Raw genomic sequence first — 22,971 nt, 5'->3', positions numbered from 1 at the left:
TTAAGAAAATAGTCTATTGATATTACTTGGAATGGGCACGGGCCAATTACACGATACTCACAATAACATGACAATGATACGCAAACGGCTTTGTTCAGTATAAATTGACTCAAAGGCTTTATTATAAATCAGCCAAAAGGATAATCTAGTTAAAATATTATTGAGAAAAATTTTGTAGGTTTACTTCCACAGTTTTAAGAACTATTGCGTGATAACTATGGCACGACAGCTGCAGCTAATGCCATCCGAAGCCTCGGGTCAGATAACAATTACTATTTTAATATTTTTTTTTTAAATAATCATTAAAAATTTACGTAGAACTCGGCTATGAACAATTAAGGTATCATTAAGATTGAAATATTTGCGTTTGGAATCTTGTATTATGAGTCAGTTTTATTTTCAGGCATTTCGTTATATTAAATCTTGAGATATGACTCATCTTATCTATTTTCGAATACTCTTTTTATTAACAATATTACTGAACTGTGGATTGTAGAATTGTTTAAAAAAAAAAAAGAAAAAAAAAAGGCAGATAGATAGCTCCTTAAATGATTTTTCTGAAAGGTTAAAGGTTAATAGACTGTGAATTCAAAATCTTTATTAATTTCACAATAAAAACATTGTCTCGCATTTCAATTATTTTAAGTTCTAACATTATATCGCAATGCAGTTTTCCTACATTCTGATGAGTGGATTTCTTCTGACCTTACTTCTATTATATTTGTTCTTTCATTCAGTGGACCCTCTCTCGAGAAAAGAAATCTTTGACAAACTCTTTGTAACCAGTGCGAAGGTGACAGTATTCACCAGTCGCAAAGAGAATTAATCATCTTTGAGATTAATCTTTAAGGTGATGAAACCTGTATGTTTATGAGGGTTTACATACACAGGGCAGATATTTATAGTTAGTTGCTGATATGTTCAGTATCACACTATATATGGCCCTGTCTCAGGGAAATAATCGAATCCCCTGATCAAATAGAGATGTTCTATTTACAGAATTTGTAAAGATAATCGCTCTGTGGAGTGATTTCCCTAAAGAAGGTAAGTGATTTAATCAAATCCTTTAACTTTTTTAGTGAAAAAATGAAATAATATTGTTTATATATCAAAATTATTTGTATAATAATCCTTGCACCACTAAATGTAGAATAGGTAATATAACAATAACCATTGAAACCAAAATTAATAATTTGAAACTAATTAACAAAAGAGATCGGTACTTAAGCTAATATTTTTAAAACAAAAACTATATTTTTAGTAAATGTAATAATAACTAATAATTTTCATTCATTTTTAATAAAACAAACTGTTGATTTGTGACGTCTACCAGTAATAAATTCTATTTAAATTTTAGGGATTTCATCAAATGTCTATTTTTTATCATCTCTCTGCAACAACTCTTTCACGAAGTGATTTTTTTATTATATAATTGTGTATTATATATTGCTCATGTTACAATAGATGTTTCAACAGGTCCTATCCAAAAAATAAAAACAAACTATCTCATAATTTATTCATATTTTTACTTAAGTCAATGTTTCAAATGTTAAAACAAAACTTTCTAAACTCTTATCACCATACTATTTCGTCTTCCCATGAAAAATACAATGGTACGCCTAATAAGCATTATGTTGAAAGAAAAGGGGTGAGCAAATTACTACAAATAAAATAAGAGTTGTTTAGATTTATTTTATGAAATGTTTAAAAAATAAAAATTAATGAGAATACATGATTCTAAAATGACGTATTTCCTTTCATTTTGAAAATAGTGAAATGATTTTAGCCGTTTTTATTATTAAATTTTAATGAGCGTATTAAATACATAAAAATAAGAGTATTAATATGTAGGTATTATGTGCTCACCTCAAGTTTAGTCACGTGTCTACTGCATGAGTCGTGTCATCATTGAAAAGCAATTGCGGTTGGTAAGACTATGGAAGTGATATACACATTTTTCTATTGGTATTTAATTAATAGATAATCCGTTTGTGTGTGGAAAACACTTAACGAGTGAGCCTATATAGTACACTATAAAAAAAAATGAAATTTTGCATGACAGTTTTCGACCTAAAACTTTTAGGATACGAAATTTAAAAAGTATAAATAACCCCATCTACACGTAGAATTAAATGTAAAATCTAAATGGAGCTTTGAAACTGTAATGATATTAACCCTTCATTGAGTGTATAGTTTTTTGTTTTGTTTTTTCTATCTAACCGATGCTGGTACTTTCATTCATTCAATTCATTAAGCTAGCTCAAACATCGGAGGGATAAATTCCCAGAAGCGGACACCACTGGTGAGCGAACAACAATTGCTGCCTCGGGAAACAAGTCGCCCTAATAAAGCAGACAATATATAGCGAGTGGCGACGAGTTCGGTCGTGCTGGTGACAGAGCTCTCGATCAGCAATACTTTGTCCAACGAGGGCCAGTGGTCTCCGGGTTTATGCCCAGGCTCCAGCAATTAATTACGGCTTAATAAGTCTTTTGTTCCCGCCACTTTTTAAGTGGTGACAGCTGTAATCCGACCCTACAACCGAGTCATTGTTAAAACATTCCTCTCGCCTGATGATGACAGGGTGCCAAAAGTCATTCACGATTTTCCTTTTTTTTTTTTTTTTTTATTCGTTGTATTTCATATTCGGTTTGGTAAATAAGAATATCAGATAGGAACGGATAATCTAAGTAATGTAGCAAATAAAGTAAGTTAGAACTTGACGATAAATGAAAATATCAAATGCCATAAAATAACCATATGACATAATTATTAATTTATTTTGTCATATATATATAATCACCAATCTCACCATTTCTTTTATAATTTTAATCTAAAAAAAAATATCTTCCTAGGTTAAGAATGTTAAAAATTGATGTTCTTCATTTAAATGTTATTGTGTTAATTAATATGAAATCCTAAATAAACACCACTTATGAAATATTTATACTTACGCCTATTTTCATATGTTCCCTTTATATAGTATTGCGCTAAACCTATCAAGAAAAACAAATGTTTATTGATGTATTCAGTATAAAGAGTGAAATTCAATTATTAAACGGTATGTTCATTAGCTTTTCTATTAACCCCAGACATCCTTACTCCATTTCTGATCATGAGAACGACAATGGAAGCCGACATCTACTCGACACCCTGGAATAGGCCACACGATACCCTCCTACATCCTCCAGACAATAGCTCCTGTAAGGAGATGATGACATGTCAACTAATCCTCATGAAGACCCACAATAGGCGACCTACGAGAACAATATGTCTGCCATTGGATCCTTAAAGGATAAGGAAGAAAAATCGAGAGGGATTTATGAGCTTATTAAACGTAATTAAACTTACTAAAGAAACATATATTTTTCTTGTAATATCCGTTTCGTTATTTTAAAAAAGATGGAAACTTGTTTTATTACAACGTTTTGCAATTTTCTACATAATGGCTAGTCCACACACTAGCTGTGCCTCCTGTTTTCATAAAATTTGTGTTACATATGTGTCTCATACACACAACGGATATTTAACAAAGTGTATCCCATTAGCCGAATCACACACGAAATTCATTTGGAAATACGATGGTACCAAATACTAACAAATAAAATAAAACTGACTTGACAGAAATCGTTGTCACTTTGATAGTTATTTTAATTATGAGGAAAAAAAAATTCTTACTCTTTAATTTGTGCCTTTCATCGTCGAGTTCCAATCTAGAGTCATGGAATAGTATATATATCATCGTATCTTGTGGCTTTATAAATACATTTTTTTATAATAAAGGTGTTTTAATAAATAGTTATGGTTAAAATCACCAATTAACAGCAATAAAAATGTATCTCTGACAAGGGAATAGACTCTCTGGGATATAAAAAGTTTATTACCACACATCAAAGGTTTTAATTTCTGGAAACCTCCCACTAACAACAACCTCGTCTTCTAGTTCTAACCTATTCCTTTTTTATGCTTTATGACAAAGGAAGGGCACCAGTTATATATGAGTATATAAACATGTAACTGGTGCCCTTCAGATGTCATATGGCATAACCTATTCCTTTCCTAACCTTAATCTTTTTCATACTGTTCATACATATCTCTTTATATGAGAGATAAGACTATTTGTTAGAAAGCTGTCGATTCTAGGAGACAAGCTGTATACATTACTCAGTAAATAGTAGTTGTACATATTAAGGTCTGTCACAATCCTGTAACACAGAACCTTCATCCATCTCCGTCTCTCGTATGAGTTCATCTCCTGCTTAGACACAAGAAAAAAAATGATAATATTAATAAAGATAATATTTATTTATTTATTCACCTTCATTTAAAAACAAAATACACCAAATATCTGAAAAAAGAAATTAAGGTTTGTCAACAATCTAAATTTATTTAAAACAAAGCTATACGTTTTCTCACTTTTTTGTTTAATTTAAGTTGGTTTCACGCAGCGGTATGGTTAAAGGAGTGTAGTCAATAGCATTTACCCTCCTATATGCATTTGAAAAATATAAAGTTTTCATTCAATAATTTTAAACTTGCTAAAAAGATAGTATGGAGGTTACTCTATATACTATAGCTATTAAGCTTCCAGGGATATGAAGATATATGTTATAAAGATTACGCCACGTACGCACCTATAAAAGCTTATTGTTATGTATTTGGTTCCTGCTTCATTTCTATGGGTCGATGAGTAATGCTTTATGCCTAAATCGTTCACCAAAAAGAAGTCTAATGCAACATAAGAAGATTTTTTTAAATCGGACCGGTAGTTCCTGAAATTGGTACTATGAACAAACAAACTATTCAGCTTTATTTATTATTGTTAATTAGTGTCTGATAATTGAAAATTTATAGAGTTTAATACTTTGTAGACTATTATAGTTTGAAATTAGTGATCTTCCATAAAAAAAAAAAAAAAAAAAAATTCTAAAGCTTCTTTTTCAACCAAAGAAAAAACCGAATATTTTCGCACTATTTAATGTAAAGAATACTTATTTAAAGCTATTTAAATTACATTTTAATAAATAATTTACAGCTAATTTTGATTGAAAAAATATGTAATCATCAGATTGGTGTAGATCTGTGTTGTGTTTTCAATATTGTTTTTAATTGAATAACGATGATAAACAAAACCACTTGGTAAATTATTTTTTTTATTATGAATTTAATTTGGCGAATCGCATGCCAACCGTCGTAGGTGCATAAAAGAATTATTACTGAAACAATAATGAATGGATTCCAGTTTAATAAAACCTTAAAACAAACATAAATTGCGAAAGTGCCAAAATAACTTTATTAAATTTCATAATGATTCATGAAAATAATTATGTAAACAACTTCAAGTTATTATTATATCTCTTCTTATATAGGAAAGGAAAACCAATAAAGAATTTATTTGCAAGGGATTTTTGCAATTCAAACTTTATTTTACGTCTAAAGTTCGAATAGACAACTCAAAGAAGAGTTTAGGATAATATAAATCTTGCTGGGCACATAATGACAATATTTTCAGAGAATGTGTCCTAAATAAATCATAGATTATTATTACGCTCAAGAAGAATAATGAAGAATGTTAATGAATAAATTCATGTAATTGGTATAACATGTTGAAAAAAAGTTACAGTAGGCAAAGAAATATCATTTTTTTTCTGTGCAATGTTAGTTTATTGTCAGAAAGTAAAAATATAATAATAAAATGGATAATATAATATAATTCCTATTCAAAACTTTTAATTAACAATAAATGATAATTTTTAATAGGACATAAACTAGATCTAAAGAGTAGGAATTCTTTTTTCCAGTTTCCTTATAGAACACTATAAATTTGCTCAGTAACTTTCTTAGAGTTCTCAAGGTGATCAAACAGAAGTTATAGTTTATATAACTGTATTAGTAAATCAAGAAACCCAAACCAAACAATTCTTTTTAATTTTTTCCATAAAAATGTAACAAAATATACTATTAGAAAATAACTATTAAGTATAAAATATGTATTTAAAAAAAAATTTTCACTACGTGAAATACATTGAGATCATGTGAGGGAAAATAAATGAATTAATAATCAAAGGTACCGACTTTTTCACCGGTCAAAGAATAAAAATGCATTTTTGGTCCCAAAAGGGACTCATATCTAGGGAACAACTGAAAAAGTACAGAAAATCTAAATTTTTGGCGGTAAAAAATCATAAGTAAATGTTGATAGGAAAGTAAAAGCATATACAAGTATTATATATGAGAAATAGTCTCATGTAGTTACAAAGTTGTTATACGTTTTAATTAATTTATAATCACTTTCTAAACATTTCTAAACACAAAGTTATTCTTGTATGACGTTAATTAAAGTGGGATTAGATTAATGTGGACACAACTATGTAGTTCAGATCGGATCTCAAAAGAAATTTCAATTATCATTTCATACACAAACCAAACATTTACTTGGGACGGAAAACAGCAGTAGTGAATGCAAACAAACGTTTTCAAGTTTTCCAAATATTTAATTGGTAACGATGACTAAATGGATGGAGGAATAAATATTCCTTTGTAAAGGACGTTGGCAATGTCAGCAATTCGTGAGAGTATTTCGACTACGTTTAACTTTACTGAAACGGGTCTTATGTTATTTAAACATTTCCCGTTATCAGGATTCTTTAAAAAAAACTAATATTAACCATAACATAAAAACAAAATATGTTGGATTAATTGATAACGGCTTTAAAGTCAAGAATCAATTGTATCTCGTGAATTTTTAATTTCTTATATTTAACAGCTACTGTTTTAAATATTGTTTTATTATTGCAAACTAATTAATTATTATAGTATAATTTTTATTATATTCATATTAAAGTTTCAGACAAGAATTTTTACCTTCTAGTTTGGATTTCTTCTACCTCAGACAAACTTAGCACTGTTCTGAATCCAGCACTCGAGGACTTACAGTAATTTATCGGAGATTGCAATTAAAATATCTTTGGGCTTGTATTATTGTATATTTGTAAAATTATAAACATGACATATCTCTCTGTTTAATGCATGAACGAACAATTTCAAAATTCTTTCTTTCGGTGATTTGGAGCTGAAGACACCTGAATTTGCAAATTATTGAACGGATATATATGTAATAAAAATTGTTCCTTCGAGAACTGAAGGATATTAATTTGGATTCCTCGATGAATATTATTCTTATTTGAACTCTTTCTGGAGTTTTATTCCCAATTGATATTTAAAGTGAATAGTTGTTTAAGTATATGTGTTAGTCTAAAAAGTTGTACTAAATCAAATGGACGACTCTGCTCCTTCCCCCCCCCTCCTCCTTGTTTAATTCAAGTATATCACTGAACAAAGAAAGGGCACTACAGCTTAAACGTAACAGTTTAATATTTACTGTTCTCAATTCTAACGAAAACAAGGCATTGGGGTGCAAGTAAGTCAGGTAGTTAAAGGTAAGCAAGGAACTTGAGATACTTGAGTACTGGAAATTAAATGAATATTTATACGATTGAGGTTTGATGTTATTTACTAAGAAGGGAGCCTCTTAGAGTAGGATTAATTCAAGAGAGCTTCCCCGGTCGATTTCAAATTATCAAGACTGCATTGCTTAGAAGGGCCTCTGCTTGGAGACGAAAGTGGTTACTGATATTTTCTTCATTCCCCCTTAGACTTGATGATCAGTGTATCGGAAGAAAAAAATTGTGTAGTCTTAATATTAAGAAATCGGGGCAGATGCCTCTTGCAACATTTTTGAAGCCTTATGTCCAATAACGATTCATTCTCAGGAAAACCATCAATTCTTCATAAGGGTGCATAGTATTTAAACCTCGCTCTCATAATTATACAATTATAGCCGACATAAGATAAGGCGGGTCTTAGAAATTTACCAACTTTTCCAGAACAACCTAACTCACTAGTCGCAGAAGACATTTTGTTTCACAGTACATCGTAACGAATTATATTTAGATTGTCCAAAACAATTATTTTAATACCAATACTATTCTTAAATAAAGCTTATCATCAATCGAAATTTCATTATTAATATTAAGGCTGTATGCAAACGGAGCTACTGGAAAGAAACTAAACCAGTCGATAACTCGGGTTACTGACCAGTTACAGACTCAGTGGTGACTAGACTCCACAAACGAGGCTACTCATCAGCTATCAAAACCTCTAGTGCGTTCAGTGTCGTCATGAATTTCGAGCGAAAAAGTCTTCACAAGACTCAAGCGATGATGGGATCATCATATTGTATTATTATTTCAGGGAGAGGAGAATAACAGTGAGAAAGTTTTGGGTACAACCATACCTTGAAAATAATGTTTAGAAGTGGTTGTTTGTTACTACAAAACAGGTTTTACTATGTTCCCGATTTACATCCATGGCTTCTCCGTTTCATGCTTCATCTAAAGTCAGGAAAGTGAAAATTATATAAAATGGAATGTGCTTCAATCTCCCTCACCAGCAACAGGCTGGGCTGTTGGTCACTCATCTTCAAGAAATTAGAAAATATAATCACGAAAAGATAGCTGATCGTGGATAATATATATGAGATGATTGAGGGTGTGGTCAGAGAATAACACAAATAAGTTTTAAAAACGTATTTATTAATGACGACGTTTAGTCCAGAATTTTTAGCCTTCATCAAGAATAAGAAAAAAAAACAAGATACAACCAGTGAATAAAGGATACGGCTTAACATTAATCTTTCCTAATAACTGGAGTAATAATCAACAAGAGACGGTCAACGTTGTTAACTAATGACGCATGAATGGTTGAGCCGAACTATTGTTCTCTATGTCGGGACTAAAAGCTTCAACACATTTTGTCATGTTGTCGCTTTTAGTCCTATATTTTGTGAAGGCTAATATAGAGGAAAAATTTCAATCTAAACTACGCTGCCACACTAGAAGAACTATAGTCAGTGTTATGAAGAAAGAACGATCCAAAAATATTCAAAAGTCTATGTTTTTCCCTGACTATATGTATGTATGTATATATATACATATATAATGCTTTCCTGATTGTGTTTCCAAAGATGTAAAACATAACTTCCGAAAAAGAAACTTTTCCTTATTTGAAACTAAGACATTTTAAAGACATAAAATATAAAAGGTGCTGTAATGGATTGGATGAGCAGAAATTCAGCTTTCCAACATTTCTAGTAACGATAGGTTTAGATAAAATTGTGAGAAGTTTTTAAGTAAGAATTCGCCAGAAAAAAAAAAAAAAAAAAATGTTCCGGAATTTCAAATTATTTATTTACAAGGAAATTCGTACCTAGTGGTTTTAAAGGAGCCCTGAAGTGAATCTAACTTACTTTTTCCTTTAAAAAAAAAAAGTTGTTACGAACTTTTAGTGTATAGGTTTTTGTTGTTCTTCATACATTTAAATTTATTTAATCAGTAATCTTTTTTCCTTATTAATAAGTAAGAAAACATATAGTTTGCTGTTTAAAATGGATTCAGAGCGCAGTCATAAAATGATAACATAAAATCATGCAGAAAATATACAATTTTTTTTTTCACCGCACCTAGGTGTATTAAATAAAAAAAACTTCACTTGGCATGAACTCTTGAATATCTTTACTATATTTTTCAACCTCGTGTTACCAGAAATTTACATTAATATCGGTTTCCACAAGTCCATAACTCCCCACGTGTCTCACATATGTATAAGAGCTAATATATCATTAATTTATCAAAACTTTAGTTATCAATAGTTTATCTTATATGACTATATCTGTTATACGTATCTCTAACACAATAATTTGTTTATAATCGATCACAGGTGTTGTGAATCGATAGATTGTCAACTGGAGGTTACGGTGCTGTTACCAACAGTTCAGTCTTTTGCTGATTGTAAACAAGGCGTCTGAACTTAACTATAACGGTAATTTAGTCGGAAATGAGCAATGAAAAAGTACTATCGGCTGGCTGTGTTTATTATTACTACCATCAGTGTGCTAGGTTTTCTAATCTATCGGAGTGAATATAAAAAACTGAGGAGCACTTTCGAAATTGGGGAACTATTCGGTTTCGACACTTTTGGAGATGACTGCCTGGTTCTAAACAAGAGTATTCAGGAAAAATTCAAGTACAATAACCTATTTTCACGTCCTTCCCACCACTGGGTAAAGATTGAAGAATTCTACGTGTTTTCAGCATTCTGGAGGAATGACAGCGAAAACAGTAAATCTGTGGCATTAGGGGTATCATCAGTGGAAAATGATTATTCTAAATATGATTGTCATATTTGGTACCATCTTAGAGGTTCTTTGTTCTCAATATCAGGAAAGTTTTCATACACATCCAAAAAAACAAAAAAATCTATTTTTTTAAATGAATTTTTTTGTGAAGTTGAAACTAACAGTGTTAAGGGATCTCCTTACATGTTTGTATTTGTTGATAAAATCCCAAATAAGAAGTATTTCATACCTATCTATTATAAACTGAAACATGAAAAAGCAAATAATGCTGCTGTTTGTGTTTTTCCTGATATTTCTGGTCTAGAAAGAAATAATATAATCGAGTTCATTAGTTATCACAAATTAGTTGGATTTAACGATGTTATAGTATATGACAATGGTATGCATCATGGTATCCTTGGTATCTTAGAAAATCTTTTTCTAAATACAGATTTTTTAAGATCTTTCTCTTTTCTTAATTTTCAATTCCCGATTGATGATATTGAAGTCGAAGAAGAATTCATTAAACTTGATTGTTTTTATAGAGTATTTGATCAAGTAGATATTGTCACATTTCTACATTGGGATGAATATATTATACCAAAGAAGGGTAAAAATATTATCTCTTTGTTTAATCATCTAGGTCTTAGTAGAAGTATTCAATTTTCTTTGGAAATTCAGAGGTGCTGTACTGAATTAAAAAATGATAAGCGGGCTAAGCAGTCATGGCCCATGATGTTGAAAAAGACACTCTGTACGAAGCATCATCCTTACAGAACTGCTGTTCTCAACCCTACTGCTTTTAGTGACCAATATTTCGAGGATGTTTCTTCTTCACTTGCTGTAGTTAACTCATACGAGTCTTGTGAAATGATGAAGGAAACAAAAATCTTTCAAGACAAAACAGCTTTAAAATTTATTGCTGATTTAATGTCCAATGAACTTCTCCGAATTTCCAGATCAGGGATTTTCAATGAAATTTAAATATTATGAAATTAATATAGTATTAAATGGCAATTGTGATAAATTAAGAGACTGTTAGATTTCATCTCTTTTGTTATTTTGATTATAAGTGAAAACTACTTTTTTTATAATAAATCAATGTTTTATTATTTATATAATTCACGTGTTTTAGTTTTTGTACCTCCTAACTTACTTTGATTATAATGTTGTTTTTTTATGTTTATTTACATACACTGGATATTATTCAATATGTGTAAATAATATTGGAGAAAAAGGAAATAATATTGTTACTGATGTAAAATCAATTTTGCATTTATTTTATTATGTTTGTTTCAACATGAGTTTTGATTATATCATTGGGAGCTCATGCTCAGTGTGACTTTAGTAAGTAATAAGAATTAGTAATATCTTGCGATATTAGGGGAAAAAATTATTTGTTTTATGTTGATATGCGCTCTAATTTAGTATATCAATTGAACAAAAAATTTAGGTATAAATTGTTTCATTTATGAATCTTTATATTTAATCAACTCATTATATCTGCATTGTTGGAACTTGGTTTCAAAACTTAAGGATAAGTTTTAAATTTGGAGAATTAATGGATGTTCCAAAATATTTTTTATTATTGTGAACAGATGGTAAAATATATGCTCAAAGATAATCTAGAAATAAAAAAGAATACCCTATAAATCTTGATAAATCCTTTGATAATTTGAACTTGTACTGTTTAAGGCACAATTCTTAGGGAACTTTTTTCATTAACTCTATTTGTAAATAGTCTATACTAATTTAAGTGTTTATGTCATCATTCAAGAGAAGGTTGGTCAGTTCTATTTTCTTCCTTCTAAAGTTGAATTTTAGCCTTTGGGAATGCTATGCTCTGCTTAGTAAGAATGTAGTATCTCCGTTTGAGTGTAGTTAACCCATTTTATCCCAGCTTTTTAAAAACTATTATTTTGCATTGAAACTCAGTACAATGCTTTATTGGCCTAAGTTAAACATTCCAACATTCGTTTCCAAAATTTCAACTCAAAATCACTGCTTGAAGTTGATATGATGCGTGCGGGGGTATTATCCCCTGCCCCAAAATTGTGGCTTGAAAACCTGAAGGTTAAGGTATATTGTTAATATTTAGACAAGCTATTAAAAAGAATTTAATGACAAACAAAAAATTTATACAATTAATATTGCTGAACCTTATGTGCCATGAAAAACCATTGTTCCCACATAATCCAAGTGGTTAAATATTTGCACTCACATTTTTGCATATGTTTTGCGCTTTTCACTAGTATATATTTTTTACAAATTACACATCTTGTTGGGGTGAAGCTTGATATAATATAATATCCCTCTTCCAAAGGTCTTTTCATTTGGAATATTTTATAAATGTTTGTGTGAAACCTAGGTCATCCTAAATTGCTTGGTTTTTTGTAAGGCATCAAATAAGTGAGCACAAATAATGATAAGATAAGCAATAAATTCACAAGAAACAAATTTTAGATGGCCTATAAATCACTTTGTAAGCTCCTAAATTTTAAAACATCTGTCTTGCATTGTTGGTAGTTGTATTTAAAAAATACTGGTCCAATCCTGTTATTATTTTAGAATCTAATAATTTATGTCGATGAATTACTTACCAGTTGCTGGGACACAACGTTTCTTTTACAGTTTATAAGCATTAACTGATAAATGTTCAACTCTGTTCATTTTTATATATGTCAGTGCCATAGTGCTCATTATCTTTTAGTTCAATTTGCTTCGAGTTCATTAGTGGATAGGTGGTTGACTTTAGCATAGGTCTCATCTTCAATATCACTATTTTTGTTTGAAATAAGAGTATTATTCAACATTTCGATAAGTAAAATGCATCTCTGAACTCCTCATCAGAAAATTCAATAAATGAAATAGCTACTTAAACAGTATTTGTTCTAAAAAAAAAAAAACGTAAGCCTAGAACCTTATATATTCTTTACATGTTCATTGTCCCAATAATGGGGTGCTCAATACAATTCCTCATAAATTTTAAAAAATGCACTTAAAAATACTTACATTATATGCGACAAAGATCACTTCCAATAAAAAGTGATGTAATAAGAAAACTATAATACCTCAATTATTATATTATTTTTTAAAAAATGAATTACTTTTTTGGCTTATCATGTTGAATTCTCTGTTTTTGACTGAAACTGTAAAACATATGAAGAAGATTATGTTGAACCACTGATTGTCATCAATTATCATAAGTGAAAATTAATAAAATCCCACATTTCAGCTTAAAGATCAATTACAATGAGAAATAAAGGTAATTTAATCAGCATCCCGTTTTTGAAAAAGTAGGATGAAAGGGATTAAATGGATTGTAAAATGGTAACTACAATATTCATCTTAGTTTTTTTTATCATACAATGTAGTTTATTTAGTCATAATGAATGGTTTACTTATTAGAAATGCAGCAATTTATAACTTTTTCAGTTAGTAAGGTTTTTCACAAGTTATAAAAGAATTCTTTGCTTTATTATCAAGGCGCTGTGATTTGCAGTGTATCTAAACTAACCATTTTCTTTATTAAGTGAAAAGTCTTTAGGTAAGGTAGAATAAATTGACCTTGATAAGATGAAATGTGTCAAAAATAGAAACCTGTTTTATTTTTTTTATTTTTTTATGAATTACCTAATTGGTGCAAAACGATATTTTTTAATTCATCTTTTCAAATACATATACTCATTTCATCAAGTATCCACTGTTTTTTCATAAATTATTATTTCTTCCTTAGATTTAAAATATTTAATTTAATTAAGACAAATTTCCCTTACTGAAATAACATTTTCTAATCCTTAAATAATAAAATCGTCTAGAAAACAAGATTCATATTTTTTAAAGAATAGTTTTGTCTTTCCACCTTTTCCTAATTTAGTTCTTATATGTTCGCTTTATTGAGCTCACTTTGTTATTTGTTTTTTTAATAAATAAGAATAGAATATTTGAATGTTTAGTTCCTAATTTTAATGATAATAAATTGGGACATAACTTTACTTTACATAACTTTAAATTACATTCTTTCTGATAAAATCACCTGATGATTTATTTTACAAATCTTACTACCATTTGCCCTTTTAGTTTTATTAATACATCGATAACTAGAGAACATGTAGTGAATTTTTCCAGAAATCACTTGAAAGTCATAAAAATGGTAAGTTGGAAAGATATAGTCTTGATGAATTTTATTGTACCTGTTTAATGATAATTCATAAAATAGTGTTTTAAAAATTAAGTTTGATTAGTCAAAATGAAGGCTTTTCAAATGAAACTGTAATTCAATGGACTTTAAAAAATTGAATGATGATTCATGTCAAATATACAATTACATTCAAACAATACAAAACATACATTCGCTAGTTCCAACATAAAATTGTATGATTTATTTTATAAAGGGAATAAGTGCCAAAATAGGGTTTTAGAAGTATAGAAAAAAATGTCTTAACACTACAATTTGAATGCTTGAAAATTCTAAAAATTAGGATGTATTGTATGCAAAAATTGTATTCAATAATTCAACTCCCTCCTTTCCTAAAAGAAATTTTTGTTTTTTTCAAAATTTTGGATTTATGCTCTTTCTAAAATTAACCCGGGAGTATAAAATGTTTAGGGGATTATTGATTATTCAGTTTGTAGCGACTATCTCATGGTTTATACTATTACTACTTCAGGCACCAAAACCATTAGGAGCCGACATAACGAACCTTTGCCTTTTGTGGAGTGAAAACGAAACACTAGCAAGAGATTTTAACACCAGTCTATGGCATAACACCTCAGCGACCCTTGCTGAAAGACATCTGGTGAAAACCACCTAAACCGTAGCTCACCCAGGCACGTGGGTGCCTGTGTGGACTTACCGCCATTTTGGGACAGTCTTCTCCTCGACCTCCTGTTGACTAGGCAGCCTCATCTCTTCACAAGTTGCTCCGTTGCTGATTTTACCTCGTCGGATCACCGCCAGGTGATCTACACGGGAGCAACCCTGAACCGACGTCTAAGAAGTTCAACTACCAGGAGACCAACTGAAGCCGGTTCAAAGATGAGGTTTACCATAGACTGGAGACCTTGGAGGAAGTAGGCAACCTTATCGACCACTTCACAACAGCCATCATGGAGTCTGGATATTTAGCCAGCCCCAACTACAACCAAAACTCCCCCCTCCCACCTCCTGAAACCCTCGCTCCACATTATGACACTCATCCGCAGGCGGAACCTGAAAAACCGCCATTAGAGCTCCAGAGACAATCTCCCAAATCAAAAATCTCCTATGCCAGTAGAAGACCGCGATATGGCATGATCGGCTGAGGACTACAGGAAATTTTGGAAGCTTACCTAGGCAACTAAGCTGACCTTCGCTTACATGACAGAGACCGCCTTCTGATCCTTGCTGAGCAAGCCGAGTCGTTGGCAGGACACTATAAGCGGGATATCGAAGTACGAACAGGAGCTCTGTTTCCGACACCATGTTATGTAGAACACCGTCATATTTTGGGGCTTAGGGGGAAAAAAAAACTTTTCCCTGTGGAGTTCTCCAAGGGTCTGTGCTACCCATACTACTGTTCTCAATATATACAACTGGAACTGTTGGTACAATAATGCTACTATAACGGCGTACGCCGACGATATAACTATTTATAGTATGCAGTAACTTAGTAAATGCAGAGAAAGCTCAATGGCAGGCGGAGGAAGCTTATACTGATATCACTGAGAAACTGAATATTACAGTTAATAACAAGAAGATTGACTTTATTATTTTCTCCTTTCAGAAAAATAAGCGCCCTCTAGCTAAAGTCTATAAGGTAGCAGGAAACGATAATAAACCAGTAGAGAGCATAGTATACCTGGTGATCACCCTTCATAATCAAGCTGGTTAGGACTAAGTCTTACAGGCTTAATCACTAGCCAACTTCTCCTAATCTCTCCCTCCGCCTCAAATTAATGATTTATACAAGTATTTATGACCAGGCCAGCCGTGATCTACCTACACCTATGCTGACCAACATAGCATCAACAACAGCCAAAAAGCTAAAACTGTTTCAGAGCATGAGTACGACATACTTCATTGCCTTTACTCTTCGGCTGACCACATAAATACGATACTCGAATTACCGACAGTGACAGAGTCATCACGAGGATACACATCACATTCTGTGCTAGCCTCCACTACTGCACAAACTCACTATTCAGGACACTGACACTTTTTTTTACACCGAAAGGACGGCCACAAAGATATTAGTCCCACACAGACAGCCTCAGACTAGATTGAGGACAAATTACTGAACAACAAACTTGGAATACCCCGACACCATTAGACTAACACACAACCTCTTATCCAAAATATACAAATATAGTCCCCTCTTCAAATGCATTACCAAAGCAGTAAAAGAGCTTTCCCTAAAGCCGTTTTCCCATCTTAACCTCAACTCCAGGAGAAAAAAAAAATTTCCCTAATAGAGAGGTCCCTCCCCACTCGTGACAATGCAGACGGTGATTAGGGCTAAAATGCTTCCCCGCCCACAGTTGTTCCAACAACCAACTTTAAAATGTTCTTGAGGGACTAAAAATGTCTTTATTTGTATTATTGTATGCATAAATATATTTTTGAGCCAATAAAATTAATAAGAAAGTGAGGGAAAAAAACCTTTCTCCCGATCACCAGTAGAGAGGTCCTTCACCACACAGATGGCGAATAAACGCCACAATGCGTCCCCACCCATAGTGGATCCCACTACTTACCTTAAAATGCCCTTCCGGCAATAATGGGATTTTTGACATGACGGTATATTTTTATAATGGCCCACGTGGGGATGATGGCAAGGTTCGGTGCGGAGTTCCCCTGCAGAATGTAAATATTCTATCCAGGTGTGAATGTGTTTTTATTTTATTGTTACTTAAATTTATTTTTTTTATCTAGTACATAAATTATTTTATTTTTATTATGTAATCAGTTATATATATTCAAATTTTTACTTACTCAAATCGAGGTAGTATTACCGTATCTTTACATATTTCTCTAGTATTATTATTTTAAATTTTAATTCAGTGAGTACTATTGTTAGTATTTACATTTTTTCTTCCATTTCTGTTTATATTTTATGTATGAGTATTTGAACACTAATACTTAATGCCCTTATTTTTTGGCTGATTGTATTAAGTCCCTGCAATAAAATAAAATATGTTAGTAAAAAAAAAAGTGAATCTAATACCAAACAAAAATCGCATCTGCCTAACCAATCTTTTTTTTCTACTTTAATTCCAGAATTATTCTTAACGCGCTCACTTTTGTGAGGGCTTATGTTTTAAAATAGTAAAGTGGGGTAATAAAATGCCTGGATAGCAATGAGATGGGGATAATAGGAGATGAGAAAACTTCTCTTTTCGGAGATCGATAGGATCAGAACCACTCACTGGAATGAGCTAGATCTTTTTTATGACTTACCCCTATCCAGCTCTCCACTAAAAATAGTTCTCACCCAATTTAAATTGATTTTAACTTTTTTTTAAATTTGAGATAAAAAAATAAATTAATACATTGATAGTAGACATTATGATCTTACATTTTGTGTATTGAATGATTAAAAATTCGTCATATAATCCCTGGCATACTACTTTAATTTGTAGAAGATCTCTCTGATATTGATGACCATTTAATTGTAAATTGACCAGCCGAGTTTAATAAAAAAAATTGTGAACATCGATTTTATACAGTTGCACTTTTGGTCGGTCGATTATATCAAAAAACCTTCCACTTCTGAAACACCCCAGGGATATTCCTGTCATAAATATTAAATTTCACTTTCCTACATCTTCGTAAGACCATTTTGCGAGACTTGGTTATTTGGATTCATCTGTATTCGTCGAAAACTGAAATTAGAAATTTCTTACGATCACAATTCTTTATCTTACTATATATTCCATATATAGGTGAAAGAGAGAAAAATATTTAGATGATTTTATTCTACGATTTGTTCAAGTTGGAATAATATAAAAATGTTACAATGGTCAACTTTCATTGTATTCTTCCTTTGAGTAATTTTTAACAATTATTTTAGTAAAAATAATACTAAAACTGAAATTTGACTTAATTGCTTTTATACAGTATTATATAGGATTTATACAGTAGTATAATTTTTGGTAATGAATTTTTTTTTTGTGTACTTTACTGAAAGAAACTTTTGGTTTTTTTAATTTTGTCAACACTTACACAATCAATGATCTTTTTTTCTTATTCTAAAAAAAAAACCTTGTTACGATAAAATTTAAAAAAATCTAAAATTATGTATATACATTTTTTCTCATTTCATAAGGCGCGTTGGCTTCAGCCCTCGTACACGTGTCCAATATTTTTCGTTCCCCTCCCCCTCCCCCTTTGAATAGTAGATTCAAAGCAATAAGCGGCTAAAATAAGAATTCCTGGTGACGAATGCAAATTGGATCTGCTTGTTTACTAAACCTCACTTCTTATTTGTATTCATCAACTCATATAAGATTCAAAATCGTTTCATTGAAGAATTACATATAATTCAGTGACTTGAATATTTTTAAAAATATTCTTTTTGAATAGGCTCTTTGAATCAATTCCTATGTGGACTTATAACCATTAATCATAGGTAAAATTAATGATTACAGCTTTAAATTAAAGCAAAGGTGTTAATCAATTAGAAACATCAAGGAAAACATAATAATTACAGAGCTCAAAAACATAAGGGAGTGGTATATGTAAAACTGAAATCATAATTACTAACAATCCATGATTGTTTATTCTGAAGTTTACTTTGATACCTGGCGTAGTGTTTGAGCCATACTTCTAGTCGCACTTACTGCTTGTGAGGTACAAATTACACACGCTTATTGAAGCTTAGGTTTGTTTCATCAAGTTACTCAGTCAGGCTTAATACCTCATCAAACTTAGCCTCGAACTTCACAACCATATATTTACTCAATAAACTTATCCCTAAAACGATAATAAGGGATCCCTGTAAGTCTGTAATTACCGATACCAACCTATTATTTAACTTATCTGAGGCTTACTACCCTCTTGGTACTAGAAAATAAATGTAAAGGTTGGTTTTAATCCTCCCCAAAAAATTACACCATGTAATCTATATATTTAACGAATTTTATAGTATTTAAAAAGGGTATTTTAATTGGTTTATTTATTTTATTGTAATATTTACATATGTATATTATTTATGAACCACTGTGTTCTAGGAGGCTAGATGAGCTTTCTCCTCGGATACCTCTTGCTGCAGGAATATTTACTGACTCAAGCTGCTGACACTCATACGGCCAAGCCACTAACCAAGTGAGTCCTTTTCTTTTCGCTATGTACAATAGGTTATTGCTTATTCATTGTTAATTAGTTAGACTATTAAGTATAAATATACTGGCATGATTTCAATTATTAGGGTAACGAAGGAATGTAGATCACAGAGTGAATATAACAACATATAACTGAAAACAGGTTATTTTAAGCTTATTATTGATTACGAACCTTCAAAATATGGCCACATGAACCTACTTCATCTCACCTTCCTCATGCATAACTCAAGATACATTGCATGAGGATTCATTAAAAACTACTATCATTTTCACAACTAAATATTAACCAGGAGTGATAATGTGATGTAATTATGACAACATTGGCATATTTCGCTGTTTATGAGTATGTTAATGTCTGGACCAAGATATGAAGAGAAGTATATCACCATTATTCTATCTTTAATTTGAGTGCTAAAGACGTCTGTACGTCACATAGTTCATGAGATATAGATTTCTCAAAATAGATTAACTAATCTTTCAGTAAATTCTTAAGAAATTTTGCTTTTTAAAAAGCTATATTTCGAGAACTATTGGACGTAAATAGCTCTTTTAGGGCTAATATTTCAGTAAATTTACTCTTCTTTAAATAATGTGCTCTTAGGTTTTCTAGTGTTGTTGGTAGTTTATAAGACATAGAGCTAAAGAAAAATTAGTGTTTTTTAAGGTTTTGAAACAGCCGCCATTTTTTATTCCCCCTACCTATACTTGGCAGACTCATCAATGTTGACTATTAATTATACATAGTTTTCATTAAAGTAATCAAAATTTGGGGTGAGATAACTGCCTTTTTTTCTTCCCGGCTCTTGTACTAGGAGTCGTATTTTGATTATTCTGTTGCGTTCTTATTTATTCCCTATTTGCAGTAATTATTAAAAGCATAAGTACAAAAATAAAGGGAAGCAACTTTCAAATGAAACATAATACATCTAATTCAAAAAAAGTCTAGAAACTTGGAGAATTTCGATGACGTCGTGAATCAGATCTGTTAATTTAAAAAAATATTCTCCTGTTAATTATTAACATAATTTAACATAGTTTATAATTTTTTGGTAATGTCAATTTAGTTTAAGATTTTCAAATTTCTTTTTTCCTTTATGAACAGTAAAAAAAAAGAAGAAGACAAAAAAAAACAAACAACTTTTTTTTGTGTGAATAAACGCTTCAGTGAATAATGTGTAACAGGTCAATGGCTTAGAAACAGTTTTATACTCTGGTGACTTGAACAAAGCTTTAAAATGGTCAAAGAAAAAAACGAATTAGTTTAATATTATTAACGTCATTTTACATTCATTGATTGTATTTTATTAACTCATATGTAATCCTTTTACAAATTTATTTCAGAAACCTTAGACTGTACCGGTTCCGATCAAATTATTCTCATTGCCCTAAAAGATATATGTCTATGTTTTCTAAGCAACAGAAGAAACCAACTTTCTACAAAATGCAACAATATTAGTAATATTTCGTACATTTCATCAGGTTGATCTAACTTTCAGTTAAGCGAAATAATGTGAAAACAAGATAACTATTCCAGATCGATAAAAAATGATTATTAAGAAAACAATCGAGTAAATATGTATACATCTTCATCCCTAAAAACTCCTTGGAATGTACCAGGTGCTGTATGTACATTAACATCTCATTTCCAACATCTCATTTCCAACATCAACATTTTTTGAAATCCTCTCCGTTATCTAATGAAAAAAAATTTTGGGAAAAAAAAGAAAATACAAAAGTCTTGTACTTTTTTATAGAAGACAAATTACAAGATACGAAGAATAATGATCTAATTTAAATTACTAATTAAATCGAAGACTTATACGACTATTGTAAATTTTAAGATGTCTATATTTTAGAACATTTTTCGAAAAGGATTTCACATTCTCTCTGTAGAGATAAATAATATAAGGATTATGATCCTATTTTATTAGTTTTCTTTAAGCTTTTGTCAGAGAAAAACTGCATACCTTATATACAAGAAAGCCATTGTAGTCTCAAATAGATTAATTTATTGATCTTGCCATATTTTCGCCCATTCAGGCATCATCAGGACATTATTTTAAAACTGAAAAAGTACACATCATACAGTAGAAGGACTTATCATTCAGAAACAACATACAACATTTAAAATAGCAAAAAGATAACTCAAAACTAATTAATGCTCAACTCTGCTCACTTCGGCATGGTAACTAAACTAGGACCTTCTCCAAGAGGGAATGGGAGCCAACGGTAAAATATTTTAACTATTATAAAATTACGATAAAAGTTAAAAATTTAATTAAATCTTAAAATAATGTAATCGATCTAGCCCGAACCAGATATCACTCCTTCCATTATGAACTCTCTAACCACTCAAACCCCCTAGTTTCTAATCTTGCATCCTCTTCCATTCCCGACAATCCTCCGCGGTACCTGAAAAGAAGATGGCCACGAGACCAGCTAATGTAAAATGTCATTAGAGTGCTACCAATGGGTAGTTTCTCTACACGCCTGTAACACTCCAATTTAACTTAGATCAGATTTACTAAATGTATTATAATGTACAGTTGTAAATAGCAATAAATAAATATTAAAAAAAAAAAAATCTTAAAATTCAAAAAATAATTTTCAATAAATCATTAAGCTTTTAGAGACATTTGCTTTCAAAAAGAGGTTTGGGCCAAAAAACAATTGCTTTAATTCAGTATCATTTGGTGATGGCGTATTATTCTATAGAAGATGCCAACAGAAATTTCACTTACAATAACAAAAATTCCACTTCTTTTTTCTTTTGATACTCTAATAAGTACCACTAGCCCATCTTGTTAATTATTCATTGTATATGATGATCATTATTATAGACTTCTGATTATTATATCTTGGTCGATTACTAAGACTTAGCCTAGAAATTAGTATACCTATGGTATGAATAGGATAGTATAGTATAGTATAGCCTGAAGTGCAAAGTTCACGGAAATCATTAGACTAGTTTTTGTGCTTCTATTTTTGAAAAACCTGTTTTTCAGCTATTGTGTAGCAATTATCTCTAACAGTATTCCAGATCTAGTTTACGGGGATCAGAAGTCAAACTCGGAAAACGAAAAAAAACTACAAGTTTTTTAACTTATCTAAACAATTTATTTATTATTTTTGAAGGCTTTAGGATAGTAAATTCAAAACAGTTTGTATTTTTTTCTATTTTCATAAATGACCGTGCATATGAAACCTCAAATCGGCAGACACTTGGAAACAAAATGGTGGATGGTAATAATGGATTCTGATAGTAATACTTGAGAAACCTGCAACGCCCTAAATTTGAAATACACGATTCGGCTGATCTTGTTCGATTATTGGAATCAAAGTATTAAAAATGAAACCTTGAATTTGAGTGGGAGGAGTGATAATTTTTTTTATTACAAAAGTTATAATATTTACTTATATATATAATATATATTTACCATCTTTATGGTAAATAATGAACCAAAAACATGACCTCA

At 30.8% G+C, this 22,971-nt stretch overlaps 2 protein-coding genes across 2 annotated transcripts in view; both read left to right on the top strand.

Annotated features, from left to right (window-relative positions):
• The window catches only part of LOC106684970 (gamma-aminobutyric acid receptor alpha-like), a gene marked incomplete in the record, with an annotated part of 205,416 nt that overhangs the window by 110,917 nt on the left and 71,528 nt on the right, over window positions 1–22,971 (top strand). The window contains 1 exon segment of the mRNA XM_067047522.1: window positions 19,385–19,478. Within this exon segment, the coding sequence (XP_066903623.1) occupies window positions 19,393–19,478 (86 nt within the window).
• On the top strand, window positions 9,801–11,291 carry LOC106684971 (uncharacterized). Its single transcript, XM_014427374.3, has one exon. The coding sequence runs from the start codon at window positions 9,902–9,904 to the stop codon at window positions 11,156–11,158; it is 1,257 nt and encodes a 418-aa protein (XP_014282860.1). The 5' UTR covers window positions 9,801–9,901; the 3' UTR covers window positions 11,159–11,291.

Source organism: Halyomorpha halys, unplaced genomic scaffold (assembly GCF_000696795.3).
Source record: "Halyomorpha halys isolate HHAL.00 unplaced genomic scaffold, Hhal_1.1 Scaffold634.1, whole genome shotgun sequence".
NCBI classification, from domain to species: domain Eukaryota; kingdom Metazoa; phylum Arthropoda; class Insecta; order Hemiptera; family Pentatomidae; genus Halyomorpha; species Halyomorpha halys.
The sequence above is the reverse complement of the archived record's forward strand: the minus strand, read 5'-3'. Positions and strand labels throughout refer to the sequence as shown.